This window comes from Gymnoscopelus microlampas, assembly GCF_963454915.1.
Source record: "Gymnoscopelus microlampas genome assembly, chromosome: 7".
Lineage (NCBI taxonomy): Eukaryota > Metazoa > Chordata > Actinopteri > Myctophiformes > Myctophidae > Gymnoscopelus > Gymnoscopelus microlampas.
Window position 1 is genome coordinate 402,186 of NC_139944.1, and position 18,809 is coordinate 420,994.

General features: G+C 41.5%; 1 protein-coding gene and 1 long non-coding RNA gene across 2 annotated transcripts; both read left to right on the forward strand.

Moving 5' to 3' along the window:
• Positions 1-8,701: 8,701 nt before the first annotated feature.
• On the forward strand, positions 8,702-11,044 carry LOC311049446 (uncharacterized protein; the record flags this gene model as incomplete). Its single annotated transcript, XM_084063017.1, has 5 exons — positions 8,702-8,929; positions 9,400-9,876; positions 9,989-10,175; positions 10,401-10,661; positions 10,869-11,044. 5 exons carry the CDS (start codon positions 8,702-8,704, stop codon positions 11,042-11,044), a joined length of 1,329 nt encoding a protein of 442 aa, XP_083919143.1.
• A 116-nt stretch (positions 11,045-11,160) lies between these two features.
• Positions 11,161-13,298, forward strand: LOC311049064. The gene is made up of 3 exons (XR_014601158.1): positions 11,161-11,291; positions 12,462-12,641; positions 13,094-13,298. It is a non-coding gene; the product is annotated as an uncharacterized lncRNA (long non-coding RNA).
• The last annotated feature ends 5,511 nt before the right edge of the window (positions 13,299-18,809 follow it).

Here is an 18,809-nt window from a genome sequence, read left to right on the forward strand (position 1 = left end):
TGGAGGCCATTCCAATCACATTTTATATTTACTGGGCTGGGTGGGACCAACAGCGGTCGGCCAATAACTGACGCTCACAGGGGATTGTCAGACTGCTCAGCCAATGAAAACCCACAAGATAGCCTACACGTCACGCTATTCAAGGATTATTATTATAATAATAATATTATCATTATCCATTGCGTACTGGTCCAATACAATACAAACCAATACAATACAAACTAGAAAAAGTGCTCCTCGGAGCACAGGTCTCCGCCAGGTCAGGTAGGCTACTGTGGCCTCCTGGTGGCGCTATATTAGGCCAACGTGAAAAGGTTGCCATTTCTTCTTAGGCCTTGCACGACAATCGGACACTGACTGCATTCATGATTTGAGGCATTTTGTTAAAAACATGTGTTTCGCTAAATTAGACCTGTTGGTGGCGCTATAACAGGCCAATGTTAAAAGGGTGGCATTTGTTCCTCAACATAGTGTGAATGTGCGTGCAAAGTTTGAGCGCAATTGGACGGTGCGTTCATGATTTGCAGAATTTTGTTCAAAACAAGACAATAATGCAAACTTTAGATGTCAATCTTAGCCAATCAGGATGGAATATGAAAAATCAAACACATCCGTCGTGATCACATGACTATAGAGATCATGTGTACCGATTTGCGTGAAATTTGGATACAATTGGAAGGAGTAGTATACAAAAATGTGTTTTACACAAGTCGGCCTCCTGGTGGCGCTATAAAAGGCAGATGTGAAAAATGCAGGGCAAAGGTTTTTCCTTGACCTATAGGGAGTGTGCATACAAAGTTTTACACAGATCGGTGCAATTATAGGTAAAAACACGAATCGGCCTGTTATAGCGCCACCATGAGGCTGATTTGAAAATGTTCAAATGGTAGTTCTTCCTCGGCCTAATGGGAATGTGCTTGCAAAATTTCACGGAAATTGCATGCTGTGTTCATGATTTGAGGCATTTTGTTCAAAACGGAGCACTCCTGCAAACTTTGGAAGACATTTTTAGCCAATCAGGATGGAATATGAGAAATCTGAAAGACCCGTTTCGTTTAATGACTATAGAGATACTGTGTACCGATTTGTGGGATTTTTGGACAAAATCTGTAGGAGTACTGTCAAAAAATGTGTTTTGCACAAATCGGCCTCCTGGTGGCGCCATAACAGGCCCCTGTGAAAATTTTGGGGCAGAGGTTCTGCTCTGGTATCCAGGGACTGTGTGTGCACAGTTTGGCTGCGAGCAAGTCAACGGTGCCGGAGATTAGCTGTACACAGACAGATCGAATGACAGACGGACACACGGACACACGGACGGACGGACAGGGGGTAAAACATACTCTCTCGCCATGCCTTTCGGCCTGGCGGAGACAACAATGCGCTGTTGCGCATATCTAAACACACCCACAGCCTGGCACACAACATTCTATCTTCTAATTCTCCAGGAATGTCTGTGATTATAATTGTCCTATTATCAGCAGATGTGAGAGTGTCAATTCCTCGTGTCAATTGCATTTATATAAGATGATAGTCTATTCAAAGAAGACAATTTGTGCCGCGCAATGCCATTCGCTCCAAAGGACACACTTCAGTTTTATTCATGGATTACACAGGAAATAATGAACTGATTACAATAATATAAAATTCTCTCAAATCAGTAACAGGTAGGTGATACGCCCATCAAATATGGTTTTATTGAAAGGCAATCCAAGGTTAGAGCTTGGAAACCAACATTCGGGGAATATCTGACGGCTTGGAGCGCCTCAGTGCGGCTGCAGAGTTCATCTTGGAATTTGTCATTACAATTTTACTGTAATCCACATTCCTAAACCCCCCCACTCCTACACCCCAAATTTGCAAATATGTTTTAAACCCCCCTGGCCCAAGGGGTCACTCATAATAATTGTATATCGGCATATTTTGTGCATTCAGACAGAACAGTTGAGATTTCATTTGGCCATATCTCTGGCAATTGTACTTGAATTCTTATAATTTTAATGTTTATATGTCAAGTTTATATTTTCATTTGGTATCAGTCATGATTTTATTAGAATTTATTAGAATGTATTTTCAGTATTTCAAAAAAGGTTTTCAAGGTTCTGAAACCTTTATTTGAAGTTAAGAGTAATGGCAGTGATTCGATTCCATACTTCAGCCCTATAAATACTTAGGCCATTTGAAAATAGCAGATCTACATCTACGTGAGGCGTTGTGAGCTTGTAGATCTGCTATTTTCAAAAGATGTCTATACATTTTGAAAACTTGAAATGGGACATTTCTGCATAATGAGTACTTTTACTTTTGGTACTTCAAGTACATATTGATTACTCGTGTACATTTTGAATATCAAACTTTTACCTGTAACAAGCGTATATATTTACATTGTGGTATTGATACTTTTACTTAAATAAAAAATCAGACTCTTGAAGTCTTGTTCAGTTGTCCTTTATTATACATTATATGATCTAAGCCCTTTGTCAATGTATGGTTTTCTTTTCTTATGCCCTGGGAATGATAAATACTTTATAAATGATAAAAATCTCAAGTATGGTTCTCTAGGCTACTAGAGTACCATACTCTGTAGGCTACTACAGTATGTTTAGAAATGAGGATACAAATGTGGTTACATGTGCACAATTTAGTTATTTGGTTAATAATAAATGATAAAATAATATTTTATAACTAGAAAGTACTGTTCCTGAAGAAACAGTGTGATCGCTAAGAATGTTGATGGTATTGAGTATTGATAGTGCTAGTAGAGTTAAAGGTTTGAAAGGTTTAAAGTTCTAAAAGTTTGAAAGGTTTGAAAGGTTTGAAAGATGTGAAAGGTTCTAAAGGTTCTAAAGGTTTGAAAGGTTTGAAAGGTTTGAACGGTTCTAAAGTTTTGAAAGATGTGAAAGGTTTTAACGGTTCTAAAGGTTTGAAAAGTTTGAAATGTTTGAAATGTTTGAAATGTTTGAAATGTTTGAAAGGTTTTAAAGGTTTTAAAGGTTTCCTTTTTGACACTCTAGCCACATTGACAAAAAGTCATGACTCTACTGATCCACGTATTCCTATATCCCTTATTCCTATTTCATGAATTTTCTTTTTGTGTCTTTGAAGCATGTGGTTATATGACAGTTTCCCATTTCTTTACACAGTCCTTTGCATTATTATTGAACTCTGCGAGATCTTTTAAGCTGCACTGGTTGGGTAGTAGAGGGCAGACAAGGCAGTGCTGCATCGTATGGTCCTCTTCTCCACATTCACAGATGGTTGGGCCGGTTTTGTAGCCCCATCTGGCCATAGCAGCTTTTGATCGCCCCATTCCTGTTCTCAGGCGGTTGAGAGTCTTCCACTGGACCCATGGTGCTTCTGAGCCAGAAGGGAGGTCTTCGGAAGGGGGGATTCCCATGTCAATAGGAGGGGGGTCATTCTCAAGCTTTGTTGTCCATAGCTGGAGTCTGGTTTCTTCCCGAGATGTTGTTAGGAGCTGGACATGGCTGAGGAAGCTTCTCCTTGACCTCAGTCGTTGGGCCGGGGGATCGCGTCCATGAAGGAGGTGGCGTTCATCACTGGTAGCTTTCGTGATCTCTACTCGGCTGGCGACTTCCCGTCTCACATCTGCAGGGGCAATGCCAGCGAGGAGGTGCAGGTTGTTCAGGTTGGTAGGCTTCAAGCAACCAGTGATCAAGCGGCAAGTGTTGTTCATCGCTGAGTCTAGTTTCTTGGCATGGGTCGATCTCTCCCAAACAGGACAAGCGTACTCCGCTGAGGAATAGCACAGGGCCAAAGCAGTACATCTTAATGTGTGTGCCGTGGCTCCCCATTTGGAATTGGTCAGTTTCCGTAGGATGTTGTTTCGGGAGCTGACTTTCAATTTGGTGTTTTTGATGTGTTCCTTGAAGGAGAGGGTGCGGTCCAGGGTTACGCAAAGGTAGACAGGGTTGGTGCAGTTCTCAAGTGGTGTTACAGACCATTTGATGTTAAGAGGTCGGTTGGCTTCCCGGTTCCTGAGATGGAACGAGCAGACTTGAGTCTTCGCAGGGTTTGCATGCAGGTGGTTGCGCTCGTAGTAGAGTTGCAGCTCATCTAGGGCTGAGGTGAGGTTTGCCTCTACTGCTTCAAACGTACTCTCTTGGGATGTTACACAGAGGTCGTCAGCGTAGATGAACCGCTAAGTGATCTGTTCCATTTGCTGGTCATTGGTGTAGATGTTATACAGTAGTGGAGCCAGCACACTACCTTGAGGTAAGCCGTTCCTTTGTCGTCGCCAGCGACTTTGCTTGTTGTTCAGGGTAACATAGAAGCGCCTATCTTTCAAGAGGGCTCCAATGAGGTCTGTGAGTGCCAGGTCTTTTGTCAGCTCCAAGATCTTTTTTAGGAGGAGGCGGTGGTTCACAGTGTCGTACGCGGCAGACAGATCAACAAAGACGGCTCCTGTTACCAGTCCTTTCTGAAACCCATCTTCAATGTGCTGTGTGAGTTCAGAAGTTGGCTTGTTGTGGATTTGCCAGGTCGGAATCCGGCTTGTTGGGGGATGATGGCTGGTTCAGCAACTGGGACCAACCTGTTGAGGATCAGGCGCTCAAACAGCTTAAACGGGTGGCATAGCAGGGAGATCGGGTGGAAGCTCTTTGCATAATTTATGCTGGGTCTTTACCCGGTTTGAGGAGAGCAATGATTCTGTTTTTTCTCCAGATCTTCGGGATGTTTCTCGTCAGCATGCAGTTGTTCATCAGCTCGAGGATCCATTTTCGTGTCAGAGGTCCAAAGTGCTTGATCTCTTCTGTGAAAATGTTATCCAGGCCGATAGCTTTACCAGTCTTAAGGGCATTGATGCTGATATTGAGCTCTTCAAGAGAGAACGGCTCAGTCAGTCCGGTGGTTTGGGAGTACTGGAGTCGGTCTACCTTTGGTCTCGGCTGTTTGGAGGTGGATTTCCCATTGAGCAACAACTGATATGCAACTTGGTTGGCGGTGGTGGTGTACTGTTGCTGTGTTGGAGTTGACGGGTCGTTGCTGATTCTTCGGATTAGGCGCCATGCCTTTTTTGCTGTTTTTCGCCATATCAGTTGTCTCCAGCAGGTTTTGCCATTTCCGCTGGCGGCATTCTGATAGGGAGGTCATGAGTCTCTCACCTACTTCGATGGTACTTTCAGCAAAGGGGTCAGATTCATAGAGCTGTTGGTAGTGCTCATATAGCTCACTGCTTTGAGCATCAAGTCCAGGTATGTATTGAGTGTGGCAGCCTCTTGGGATGTTCTTCCGGGCTGCCTGGTGCACAAGCTTGGTGAAGTTGTCATAGTTCTTGGGGTCCACTGGGAGATGGGCAATCTTCCGTTCAAGATCTTCTTGGAAGCCAGGCCAGTTCGCTTTTCCAAAGTTGAATCTTCTTCGGAATGGAACTGTGGCTAGGGTGAATGCAGTATTGACTGTAATGCCAATGGGGCGGTGTTGGGTTTTTGGCAGTGGCTCCAGCACCAGTGATGTTATGACTGACAAACACAATATCAGGATTATAACCTGCTTTCCAACGCCCACTGTTGAAGGACTTTGGTGGTTTGGCATCGTGGATCAGATTAAGCTGGTTGCTTTCGGCCCATGCTTCCACTGCATCTCCATCTGGATTGTTGTTAGCGTATGCCCATTGCTTGCTGTGGCTGTTGAAGTCTCCAATCACAATCTTTGGTTTTCCAGATGATGGTATTTCTGGCACCACGAAAGGTATTGGAGGTGGTTTGTATACTGAGGTGATGGTAATTCCTCTGAGCTCAGCAGTTAGGACTTCAATGTTATTTTCATCACTCTTAGATGTTGATTCGATGATTGTCCCATTTTTTGCTAGCATGACGCTTCCATGTTTCTCATGTGGTCTTTCTATGAGGGTGGTCATTCCTTCCACACGGGGTCGATGATGTTTAGGTCCACGGTGGGTTTCTTGTAGGCAGAGAATATCACACTGATGCTCTCTGCAGAGTTTTGCAACAAGTTCTTCTTTAGTTGCAGATAGTCCTTCAATATTTAGAGATATGATGGTCAATGCTGGCCTTGGAGGCGGGCGTTGGCCTCTCCTCATGCTCCGGACTGATGGGCTACTGGCATTCATTGAGCTTCTAGGCATCGCTTGTCTTTCGGCTCGGCTTCAAAGTGTTTGGTAGAATTAGCAGGTAATAGCAAGTATTACTTGACCGTGAACGCTTCTACCTTGATCCAATTTCAATGGAAAAAAAATATACTATCAGAGATAGTATTGATAACCTACTACTCTCAGCCCCTACTGGACCACCCTCCGATGTAGTATCCTCAGAAGTGGCTGTACGACACAGTGTATATTTGGACAGTTTCTCCCCGGTCGAGCTCTCCGAATTCACTTTAATGATCACATCTTCCAAACCAACAACATGTCTCTTGGATCCAGTCCCAACTAGATTACTTAAAGGGGAGACACCAGGGAGCTTTCCTCTCAAAAGTAATGACGCATATCTCTTAAAGACCCCCTAAGGATGTCCCAAAAAAAAATCGTTTGAAAAAGAATAAATAGAAATAGGCATATTTGAAGTTATAAAAAAGAGCTCCCTCTGGTGGCTTTACTTCGGGAAATAGGCGATTGTGCAATATCCGTGACGTCAAGCGTATGTGACCGCAGCTGGGGAATCGCTACCAGTGTTGCCATGTCCGTTTATTATAAGCGACTTGTTTTTATAAAAATAGCTGCTTATTTCTCTCGTAGAATCTGGCAACGCAGCAGTGCGCGTCATAGGTCTGTTTACTGAGGAAGAAGTTGTTGTTTTTGTCGTTGGTGTTGGTCAAGCAGGTATTTGTAGTATTAGTGTTAGTTGGTCGGTAGTAGTTGTGATAGTAATAGTAGTAGTAGGCCTAGTGTAGTTTTAACAGCTTTTTTAAAAGCTAAAAAAAACAGCCTTTTTAAAGGCTAACGAAGCTAGCAAGCTAACAACATGCCCAGGACTTGCGTTATTGGAGGTTGCAGTAACTCCAACTATGATGGAGTAACTTTGCACTTTTGGCCAAAGTGTGAGAAGCTTGCTCGCAAGTGGGATCGCTTCGCACGGATCAAGAGGGCAGACTGGACCAAGGGGACCCCAGGCGTGTCGACGATATGTGGGATCCACTTTACTCCGGGCGATTACGATGGCTATGGGCAGTGGAAAGCTGGACTAATCGCAAGGCTGAGACTGAGGAAGGATGCAGTTCCCACAGTCAATGTCGGGTTTTCTGGTGCTCCGTCAGCCACAGTTACACAGCGATCAAGAGCGTCTGCCATGATGGAGATAAATCGGGTGAGTGTCTGTGTTATAAATGCATTTTTATTGTTTTCATAACCAACATGGGTACATTATGCATTGGCTTGGACACTGGCTACACCCACGACATGACAATTGACAACGTATACAATAAACATAAGTTATTCCTTGAACTGCTGAAGTAAACGGCATACAAATGGGTCCATCTGCATCATGTAGCCTGTGCTTTGAGAACAAAACGTTATATTATGCCTTCTAAATAGCGCGGGTAAATGTTATTTTGCGCGCGCTAATACAGTGAGTGTGAGCCTAGCTCTGGTCCCTGTTAGAAGGACCTCTCCTAACAACTCTATATTGCAGGGGTCTCCAACGTTTTCAGGCCAAGGACCCCCTAGCTGAGAGAGAGATGAAGCAGGGACCTCTAGATTGTATAGAATTGTGTTTCAGATTAAACTATTTAGGTTTTTACTTGGTCTGCTCTTTTTTTCCCTCTACACCTCTGTAAAAAAAGAAAATAGCAGATCTAAAAATAGCAGATCTACAAGCTCACAGTTATTGTAGATCTGCTATCTTTGGCTAAAGTTCTCCTCAGAAAAGGGATGCTATAGGGTTCAAGTGGTTCATGTAAAAATAAATAATCATATCACACAAAGATTTGGTGGCCCCCTGTAGTAACTCTGAGGACCCCCTAGGGGTCCTGGACCCCCTGTTGAAGACCCCTGCTATATTGGATCAATACTGATGTGCACTATGCTGACAGCTTCTACTTGGTATTGTCATCAATACTGTGACATAACCTTTGCATATTGTTAATGTTTTTTATGTTCTATGCTATTTGAATATAGTGCCTGGCACCTACTGTCACAGAGAGTACAGCGGGCCCTTCATCCGCGGTATCTCACACTGAGCCAACACCTGTAACTCCAGATGCACGATTGTGTGATCACCACCACCAAGGCACACAGTGCACATGGATACCAACTCCACATAAGAGCATTCGTGAGTGATCAAAACGTATTTTTCAATTGAACTATTTGCCAGACCCAAGGGGTCTGGCTTACATGAGGCTCTGTACCTGTTTTCTTCATACATGGGCATGCCCCCTTTGCCCTTAGGCCCCAGCCATAAAAGTCTGTCCCCCTTCCATCCATACATGGGCATGTTTTGTACCTGTTTTCTCCATACATGGGCATGCCCCCTTTGCCCTTAGGCCCCAGCCATAAAAGTCTGTCCCCCTTTCGTCCATACATGGGCATACACCGTGACGTAGTGCTGGGTCTGGCAGAACCAGGTCTCCTGGTCTTGTTAACATATTCTCTCTAATATCATGTAATACTTTGTCATTGTGTGTAAATCTTCATACAATCTAATACAAAGTACAACAACTGTGCCATGGCTCAATAACAATAGCTGCCAATTTTTCTGTACTTTTAGGTTGTCAAACCAGTTCTCCCAAGATGATTTCCATTGGTGTGCAGTGTGAAATTATGTTGGACGAACCAGAGGTAGCTATGGAGTTGTATGAGGAAGAGGAGGAGGAAGAAGAAGAGGAGGAAGCCATTGAAGACATGGATGATGAGGATTATCTCCCAGGAGAAGATGAAGAAGATGAAGAGGATGGGGAGATGACATTGTCTGGGTCAGTGGCCATGTTTAGCATCACATGTATGCACTGTAGACTGTTGGTATTTTCTATCTCAGATGATACAAATGTAGATGTCAGGTCGGCGATACAAAAACTAATGTATGCATAATACATTAGTTTAGGAAGTTTTCAGTGAAGACATTGCATTGCAGCTGCTAGTACTATTACTAATGCTAATAATACTAATAATAGTATCAATAATATTTATTATGATTAACATTATTGTGAGTGACGTTCACAGATGTGCACCACAATTGCCTATAACTCAGTGCAATTTTGCATTATCTTAGGACTATCTGAGGGTAAATAATGTGTATGCTGTGTTGACATTCAATTCATACTTCACAAGTTCTAAATGTCTGTGCAAGTACAATAACATGCTAACCATTTAACCCAGAGCAAGGAGTTCAATCTTGTATGTATGTATTATTTTTCCAGAGAGCCAGAAACCTCTGACCCAGGTCCTGTGAAGGACAGGAAATCAGGAAATATCTTGTGTTTCGGTCACAGCTAATGACCCTGTTCCAACACTGTGTGCTGTGTCTTGCCGAAACACCTGGCACAGTCAGAGAATGTGGAACCGCCATCTACGTCACACAAACCTGCAAGTCCTGTGGCCATGTCAAGAAATGGGACAGCCAGCCAAAGATTGGGAGTGTTGCTGCCGGGAATTTGCTGCTGTCGGCTGCGATTCTGGCTTCGGGAAGCATGCCAACCAAAGCCCTGCGCATGCTCAACATACTGGGAGTGGCGACCATGCACCGGAACACCTTTTTTAGGCATCAGAAAGCCCATCTTGAGCCTGCCATTCTACAGGTCTGGAAGGACGAGCAAAGTGGCATCATCGCGTCGCTCAAGGATATGGGTGAACCACTGGTGTTGACAGCAGATGGGAGGAGTGACAGCCCAGGACACTCAGCTAAATTTGGCACGGTCAGCATTATTGAGCAGAGGATCAACAAAGTTCTCCACGTTGAAATTGTACAGGTATGTGATGCATGTCTTTTTTCCATTTCTTAATTGCTCAACTATCTGTTTTACATTCATTTTCTAGGTCAATTAGTGTTTAGTTTTTTTGTCTTCTTTTTCTTTATTTTAGAGTAATGAGGTGAAGAGCTCGTCTTGGTGTGAGCTTGAGGGACTGAAGCGGACCAAGACCTTCCTGGGTGGTGCTGAACTGGTAGTGGGAACACTTATCACAGACAGAAATCGGCAAGTAGCCAAATGGATCCGAGAAATCTGGCTAGGAGTCAAACATCGGTTCGACATTTGGCATATTGCAAAAGGTATGACCTAGTGTGCATTAACAGTAATTAAGTTATTGTTTGTAAGTTTGGAATTATTGAAGAAATGCACCTAAACATTTTAATCTGACTAAACTACTTGATAATGATATCCCTAGACAATCTTTCTTCTGATTATTTTAATCTAGTAACAAACTGTATAATGTCAGAACATTTTGCAGAATTGTTCTGATTGTAGACTAATACAAATATGTATTCTTTGACTAGGCATCAGCAAGAAGATAGTCTTGCTGGCCACTAAGCGAGAGAGCAGAGCTGTAGGGCTGTGGCAAAAATCCATCATAAACCATCTGTACTGGTCTGCTGGATCGAGCACGGAAGCCAACAGGGACATGATTCTTGCGAAATGGCAGGTTGTGCTCTACCATTTGCAAAATCAACACACAGACCTCCCAAATCCACTAATGCCTGCATGTCCCCATGATCCATTAGAAGAGCACGAAAGAACAAAGGAATGGCTGGCACCAAGTAAGTGACCATTTAATTTTGTATTTAGATGTCTATAGGCTATAGCAACAGTATTTTTAAATGTATTTTAGTCAAAAATAAATGAAGAGGATGGGGAATAAATGAATTAAAATAATGTAGCAGCCTCGGGTCTAAATGGGTTAATGCATGCCTGGAATTCAATCTGGTGGGGTTTATACTTTTTGTGTTTGTACCCTGCTCCCCCAGACTCTGCTAGCTCAGTTGGTCTGGAGAAGATCCTCCATGGGACTTTGATCTCAAAGGATATTTCAAAGCTCTCCACTGACCACCAAACATCTAGTCTGGAGGCCTACCACGCACTGATCTTGCACTTCCTACCGAAGCACACATGCTTCTCCTACACAGGAATGCATGCCAGGTAGGCATTACATTTCACAACTGTTATTGTATCTTTTGATTTTATGGGTTGCATTACTATTCAGGGATATGCTCTGTTTTTGTTCTTTACGTCTTCTAGAACATACCTTGCAGTCATGCATTACAATGAAAACAGCGGACGCATGCAGGCAGTGCGTAAAAGAGATGGTATGGTACGGTGGTCAGTCGTCTTCCCAAAGGCAAAGAAGGGAGATTATTCGCTCCGCCCAGTGAAAACCAAACCCACTTTCGGTGAGTGTCTACACTATTATTGTGCCTCTTCTTTTCCTTTCAGGGGTCGCCACAACGAATCATCTGCCTCCATCTCACCCTGTCCTCTGCCTCCTCTTCTTTCACACCAACTAACTTCATGTCCTCTTTCACTACATCCATAAATCTCCTCTTTTATCTTCCTATAGCCTCCTGCCTGGGAGTTCCAACCTCAGCATCCTTCTACCGATATACTCACTACCCCTCCTCTGTACATGTCCAGACCATCTCAGTCCGGCCTCTTTGGCTTTATTTCCAAATGATCTAACATGGGCTGTCCCTCCAATGTACTAGGTCCTGATCCTATCCATCCTCGTTACTCCCAGAGAGAACCTCAACATTTTAGTCTCTGCTACCTCCAGCTGTGCTTCCTGTCTTTCCCTCAGTGCGACTGTTTCTAAACCATACCATACAACATACAGTTGGTGCCTACTGAGTTTGTAGTTTCTCATGTGACTTTCACTTGTGTGAGCCAACCTAGCTCACGCAATAAATGTAGTTCCAAATACTACCACGAGATGGCGCTTTGGAGTCACCTTTTTTTCGGTTTCAAACAGACAGACAGACAGACAGATAGATGTCTTATATTATTATTATTATTAATAATAATAATAACTAGCAATAATTAAGTGTGCTTAGAGCGTTTACATTTTGATTGGGTTTTCTGTTCAGCGTCAGGCAGTCAGTCCCACCACCGTCTTGTTCACCTTCCCTTTCATTCTTGTTGATACTTTCCTATCACACATCATACCTGACCATTTTCTCCACCCGTTCCAACCTGCTTGCACTTGTTTCTTCACCTCATTTCTACACTCTCCATTGCTCATAGGGCAGAACACTGTCCAATATATAAACAGTATATATATATATATATATATATATATATATATATATATATATATATATATATATATATATATATATATATATACATACACACACACACACACACACACACACACATAAAATAACATTTGTGCACATCTCTAGACCCCAACGGGAGGTGCGGGTCAATGCAAGACAAAATTACAAAATAAAACAAAAGGTAGCCTTCAAAAGAAGGGGCCGCACACTCTTGAAATGCATGATGACTTATTGATGCAGTATACTGTATTACTGCATCATTAATTGTATCTTCTTTTTTTGTTACAGAATATACCACAAAGGTCATGGAGATGGTATCTTCAAAAGTGTCTGGAGCCAGTGACTGCCAGCCGATGCCTATTGCCCCGCCACCGCTATGCCACAATGCAAAACGCCCAGAGTTGAGCCTTGCAGTTGCGACATATGTGAGTCGCTACAAGAAGGATTAATCGGCAGGACCCACCTATGGTAAGTTTCTACAATATCAATATGTTTGCTCACTCTGTTGTTACACAATCAAACCCCCCACCAAATACTTTTTTTCCTGACTATGTTGTATGTTTAGAATCTTTTTCAATGGGTCGTTGAGCCAGATGATCACGTTGAGGTTGTTGAATTTCATAGTCTTTACCGTGACTGTGTGTGTGTAAATGGGTTAATAAAAACGTGGCAGGTAGCATTTTGCCAAAAGGGAAGAATAGAAAATTCATGATGCTAATTGAATGATTTACTCTTGTACACAAAATCTAGATGTTTATGTCTTGATCTTATGTTAATATAAAATTGTGTAAACAAGCAAAATATGAAGGGGCACAAAGAAGTCATGTACAAATGAAAGCACCTGAAGCCATTATTGGTAGAAACGTGAAGGAGTTATTTATTTTTCTTTACATTTGAAACTATTTGTTTTATCATGGCAGTCTGAATCCAGTGTACGGAATCCCCGCTTCATTTGGGAATCTGGATCTGATAGCTTGGACCGAACACGAAGGAATCGGGACTCTGTTGTACCTGCCAAGATATCCCCAGTTCCAAAAAACAAACTGTCTGTAAGCTGTGTAACGGAACTTTCTGTGGAAGAAAAAGTAAAACAGAGTTGATGCCTATTTTGATGTTGTGATTTTTTTCTTTTGGACTTACAGTAATGTTATTGTTGTTATATGTTGTTGTTATTGTTATTCAGTGCGACTGCCAAAGAAAACAGTAATGTCTTGGTTGCAACTACTTTTCCACAGTACTGTACACGTGTAGTATATAATGTGCTCCTTGGTGCAGTGGTTCTAATAATCTTTTGGGTCAGGTTTGACCCCTGTAAAAAACGTTTTCATCCACGGCACCCCTGGATTACAGTGTTACTTTATAGAACATTAAATGTATGTCAAAGGATGGTATGTAAACATGTACATTTTCCCCCCTAAGACACAGTATGTGACACAGAAAAATGTACAGAATATCCTTTCCCATAAGGACAGATTGAAAATAACTTTGTACTTACATTGAATAACAATTTGAACCCCAGCATTTCTATTCTGGGGGGGAACATTCCCCCCAAACATAGCAGATCTACAAACTCACACCGTGTTGTGTTGCTACGGATTGTGAGCTTGAAGATTAGCAACTTGGTGTAGATGAAAAAAGGTATAGAGGGTGTAAGTAGTGAAATTGAACTGATATTGATGAATTACAAATATTATCAATGTGTTCTACCTGTACTTGCACCATGGCACCAACTATGAGAAACCCTGCCTAGTGAAACCAGTACAAAATAATATATGTTGGAATAGTTGTAAAGTACATAATATGAGCTAATAAAACAGGTCTGTGGGTATTTGTAGCCACCAAATACTGCCACCAGGTACCAGTATTTATTGGTTTACGTTTTTTTTGTTGAAAACTCATTGATGATTGAAACTCACTCATGCTGGGTAACCAGTCGATCTGCATCGGCTCTATTGTCCTGCCTGTATTGATGGTAGGCTGTTCTCAGCACATGCACATCCAGGCAGACTGTTGAGAAGCCTGGGTGTGCAGTAATGCACACTATTGGGGGACACTCATTGATGGTGCGGAGTGTCTCCCTATAGCCACGGCAGCAGACACACTCATCATGGGTGGGCATCACCACACAATTTCCACAGGTGCACCTACAACATAAATATATTTATACCATTAGTTCTTAAAATGTTTATATTAAAACAATAATGCTAAACCAATATATTTATGATCTTGAAATTATGCAGGCATTGTTTTATTAGTTACAAGTTTTTAAATGTATAAAAAATGTTTTGAAAATAGCCTATCTACAAGCTTGTAGATTGGCTATTTTCAAATGGTCGAAAGGTATATATAGGACTGATGTGTGTAATGTATGTTTTGTAATAATAATCCAAATCTACAAAGTACCTAGTAACTAAAGTTTTCAAATAATTGGAGTTTTGAATGTAGTGGAGTAAAAGTATAATATTTGCCTCTGATATATAGTGGAGTAGAAGTAAAAGTATTGCAAATTGAAAATACTCATGTGAATTAAAAATGCCTCAAAATTATACTCAAGTACAGTACTTGAGTAAATGTAGTTACTTTACAGCACTGTACCAATTAGTGTTCCCCACTCGCACTGGCCCAGGGGGAAGGGGTGGTGCTGCTCCAGGACCAGGTCCTTGTGGATCAGGTTCAAACCTGAAAGGTTGAAGTGCTGCTGCAATCTCCACCTCTTCATCTTCTACATCCTCTTCATCTTCATTCTCCACAAAATCCTCATCATCGTCTTCTTCATCTTCATCTTCGTCTTCATCATCATTCTCCACTAGTTCCTCTTCATCTACTTCTTCATCATCATCCTCCACTAGTTCCTCTTCATCTACATCTTCATCACCATTCTCCACTGAGTCCACCAATTCCTCATCTTCATTCTGTAACAATTCCTCTTCATCCTCAAAATCGGGAGATGGGGAGGACTGGAAACTATGGTTGCTCTCGCTGTCAGACATTTTCAATTATAGGTGGGATACGCGTGGGTATACAGGTAAAGTCGCGCAGTTGTGACGCACAGTACACAGCTAAAATATCCAATCTATAAGCTCATAAGTAAAGTGAGCTTGTTGATCTTACATTTTCCAAACACATCCTGATAGCCAATTAATTTCTAGTTTCCATGACATTTCGTCAAATCTCTATGTGACATATTTGAATGAATGAATGAATGAATGAATGAAGGGTTTAGCTTTTATAGTTTTGTCCACCTTAGTGATTTAGCCAACATTGTGTAACTAACCCGAGTCTGGAATGACCATAGGCCTACATAGTAGCAATCATATACAAAACGTTTATGATTGTAGCTGTAGCCTACCTAGCCCACTATTATGCATAAATAATATAAATCAATATAGGAAAAAGGCGATAATTATGTTTGACAACAATCAGCTGCTTATATCATCAGCTGGTCAAAAGGGCGTTTATGTGGGCACTGGGCAAGAGACATGTCATTAGCGTTTGTGAAGGATCTTATAACGTTTGAGATTTAATTCCAGTGAAAAAAAATTGGCATAATTGTATTGTAGGCTAATTCTATTTGTGTCCAGCGTCCGGGTAAATTGTATTTTTTTCTCTTGACTGATGCAATGTAAATGTGGAGACCCAGCAAAATTTCTATGGACCAAAATAATATACTAATATTCAGAACTATGGTTGAGAGTGTTAGGCTGTAAACCAATTGATATTCACATTAACAGGAAAATCAACATAACACTACAATGATTGTATGTATATATATGTTGGTCTCTGGTTGGAAAATTTACATTAAAAAAAAAACAGGAAGAACCACTTTGTGCATGTTAAAAGTAATATAATAATTAAATGCTTTGAGGCATAGTGTAAACAAGAATACTTGTTTAACATTTTTATTTATCATCCATGTAACCTAAACAGTGTTTATTTCTCTGCTCGGAATTATTTCATTGTGAAGAGCTAATTGTCCAGTGGCTGAAAAAGTACTCAAATATTTCACACGTAAAAGTATCATTAATGTAGAAATACTGTGTACCAGAAGTAAAAGTAATCCTTACGCAGAATGTCCCGTTTCATATGTTTTCAAATGTATACATTTTCGAAAAAATAGCCGATCTACAATTAAGCTCACAGTTGTAGATAGGCGTTGCATTGTGAGCTTGTAGATCGGCTATTTTCAAATGGCCGAAATGTATATAGGGCTGAAGTGGTTAATGTGTGTTTAGTAATAATAATCGAAATCTACAAAGTAACTAGTGACTAAAGTTGTCCAATAGTTGTAGTGGAGTAAAAGTATAATATTTGTCTCTGAGATGTAGTTGAGTAGAAGTAAAACTAATGCAAATTGGAAATACTACAGTAAAGTGCAGTAGGCTACTTGAGTAAATGTACTTAGTTACTTTATATAACAAAGCCGTCCACGTCACGTCGTCGCCCCTCGTCCAGCGGGCAGACCAGAGCATAAAGGTATTTCTATCACTAACTCTTAATTCCATTTAAAATAAATAACTAGTCTACCTGTCCACTATTAATCTAATGTAGTGTCATTGTTTGCTACAGCCAGACAGACCACAAAAATCCAGAGGTAAAAACAAAACAAAACAAAAAAAACTTCCAGAACCAGACCCCGAGTCACCTCTCTGGTTATACCCGCAGATGAGCGCTCATCTTGGGGCATGCTGATCCGCTGTGGCCCGCTGGAACAGCCTGGTTGATCAAGACACGCCCCCAAGACAATATATCTGCGCGACCTCTGTTTCGATGTGAATACTGCAAAAACGGGCGGCGGATTATTTAAAAAAAATTGAGGGTGTATAGCAGACATGTCGTTGGTCATGTCAATTAAAAAAGTTTTTTTTAACTTTATTGTAAATAGAGTAAAATAGTGTAATTAAAACGGCCTTTTCCAATGTATTCCAGATGGGTGACGTATTTGAGTCTCATCTCTGACGCGTTGTTTTCGGTCGGCCCTTTCCGAGGTGGTGAGAGGGATTTTCGGAATTTTGGCCACTAGGGGCTTCTTTCTTCTGAAAACTCTCAACACAGACCCTTTCAGTCTATAGTTACATTGGCAAATATTTTCACAACTTTGTCACAATTAAATTAGGACAAAGTAGTGTCCATTATGTTACTTCCACTTTAAAGAGGTCCTGACCCCGGTTGGTGCATCCCTACTCGATATGATCAATATGTCTCTGGTTACGTACAGTACCACAGTCCTTTAAGGTAGCTGTCATCAAACCTCTCCTCAAGAAGCCGACTCTCGACTCAGGCATTTTGGCTAACTATAGACCTATATCGAACCTTCCATTTCTCTCTAAAATCCTTGAGAAAGCAGTAGCCAAGCAGTTATGTGACTTTTTACATAACAACAAGCTATTTGAAGCTTTTCAGTCAGGATTCAGAGCACACCATAGCACTGAGACGGCATTGGTGAAGGTCACAAATGACCTCCTGATTATATCCGATAACAACCTTCTCTCTGTACTGGTTTTGTTGGACCTCAGTGCTGCATTTGATACTATTGATCACCATATTTTGTTGCAGAGACTAGAGCATTTGGTTGGCATTAAGGATGTTGCATTGAACTGCTTTGAGTCCTATCTGTCTGACAGATTTCAATTTGTAAGCGTTAACGATACACCTTCATTACGCGAAAAGGTTAAATACGGAGTCCCACAAGGCTCTGTACTTGGACAAATACTATTTACTCTATATATGCTTCCTTTAGGTGAGATAATTAGGAAACACTCTATACATTTCCACTGTTATGCAGATGATACACAATTATATCTATCAATGAAGCCAGATGAAACAGATCAACTGGCTAAACTTCAAGCATGTCTTACAGACATAAAGAGTTGGATGACCTGTAATTACCTACTCCTCAACTCGGACAAAACTGAAGTTATTGTACTTGGCCCTAAGCACCTCAGAGATAAATTAGCCGATGAGAATTTTACCCTAGATGGTATTACCTTGACCTCCAGGGCCACTGTAAAGAATCTGGGAGTCACGTTTGACCAAGATATGTCCTTTCAGTCCCACATAAAACAAATTTCAAGAAATGCCTTTTTTCACCTGCGTAATATTGCAAAAGTTAGGCACATTCTGTCCCAAAATGATGCAGAAAAACTTGTTCACGCATTTGTTACTTCTAGGCTGGACTATTGCAACGCTTTATTATCAGGCTGCCCAAGTAAGTCCCTAAATAGCCTGCAGCTAGTCCAGAATGCCACTGCGCGCATACTGACAGGAACCAGAAGAAGAGATCATATCACTCCTTCATTGGCCTCTTTGCACTGGCTCCCGGTTAAATACAGAATAGAGTTTAAAGTTCTCCTCCTCACATACAAGGCTCTCAATGGACAGGCACCAGTATATCTCAAAGAACTCATTGAGCCCTATAAACCAGCCAGAACACCATTGCGTCCACAGTATGACCCCCAAAAAGTTAGAACAGGAGGCAGAGCATTTAAGTTTCAGGCACCTCAGCTGTGGAACCTTCTCCCAGTCTCAGTCCGTGAAGCAGACACACTCTGTATATTTAAGAATAGACTAAAAACCTTTCTCTATGATAAAGCCTATAGCCGAAGTGTATAGACTCAGTCACCCTATTAGACTAGGCAG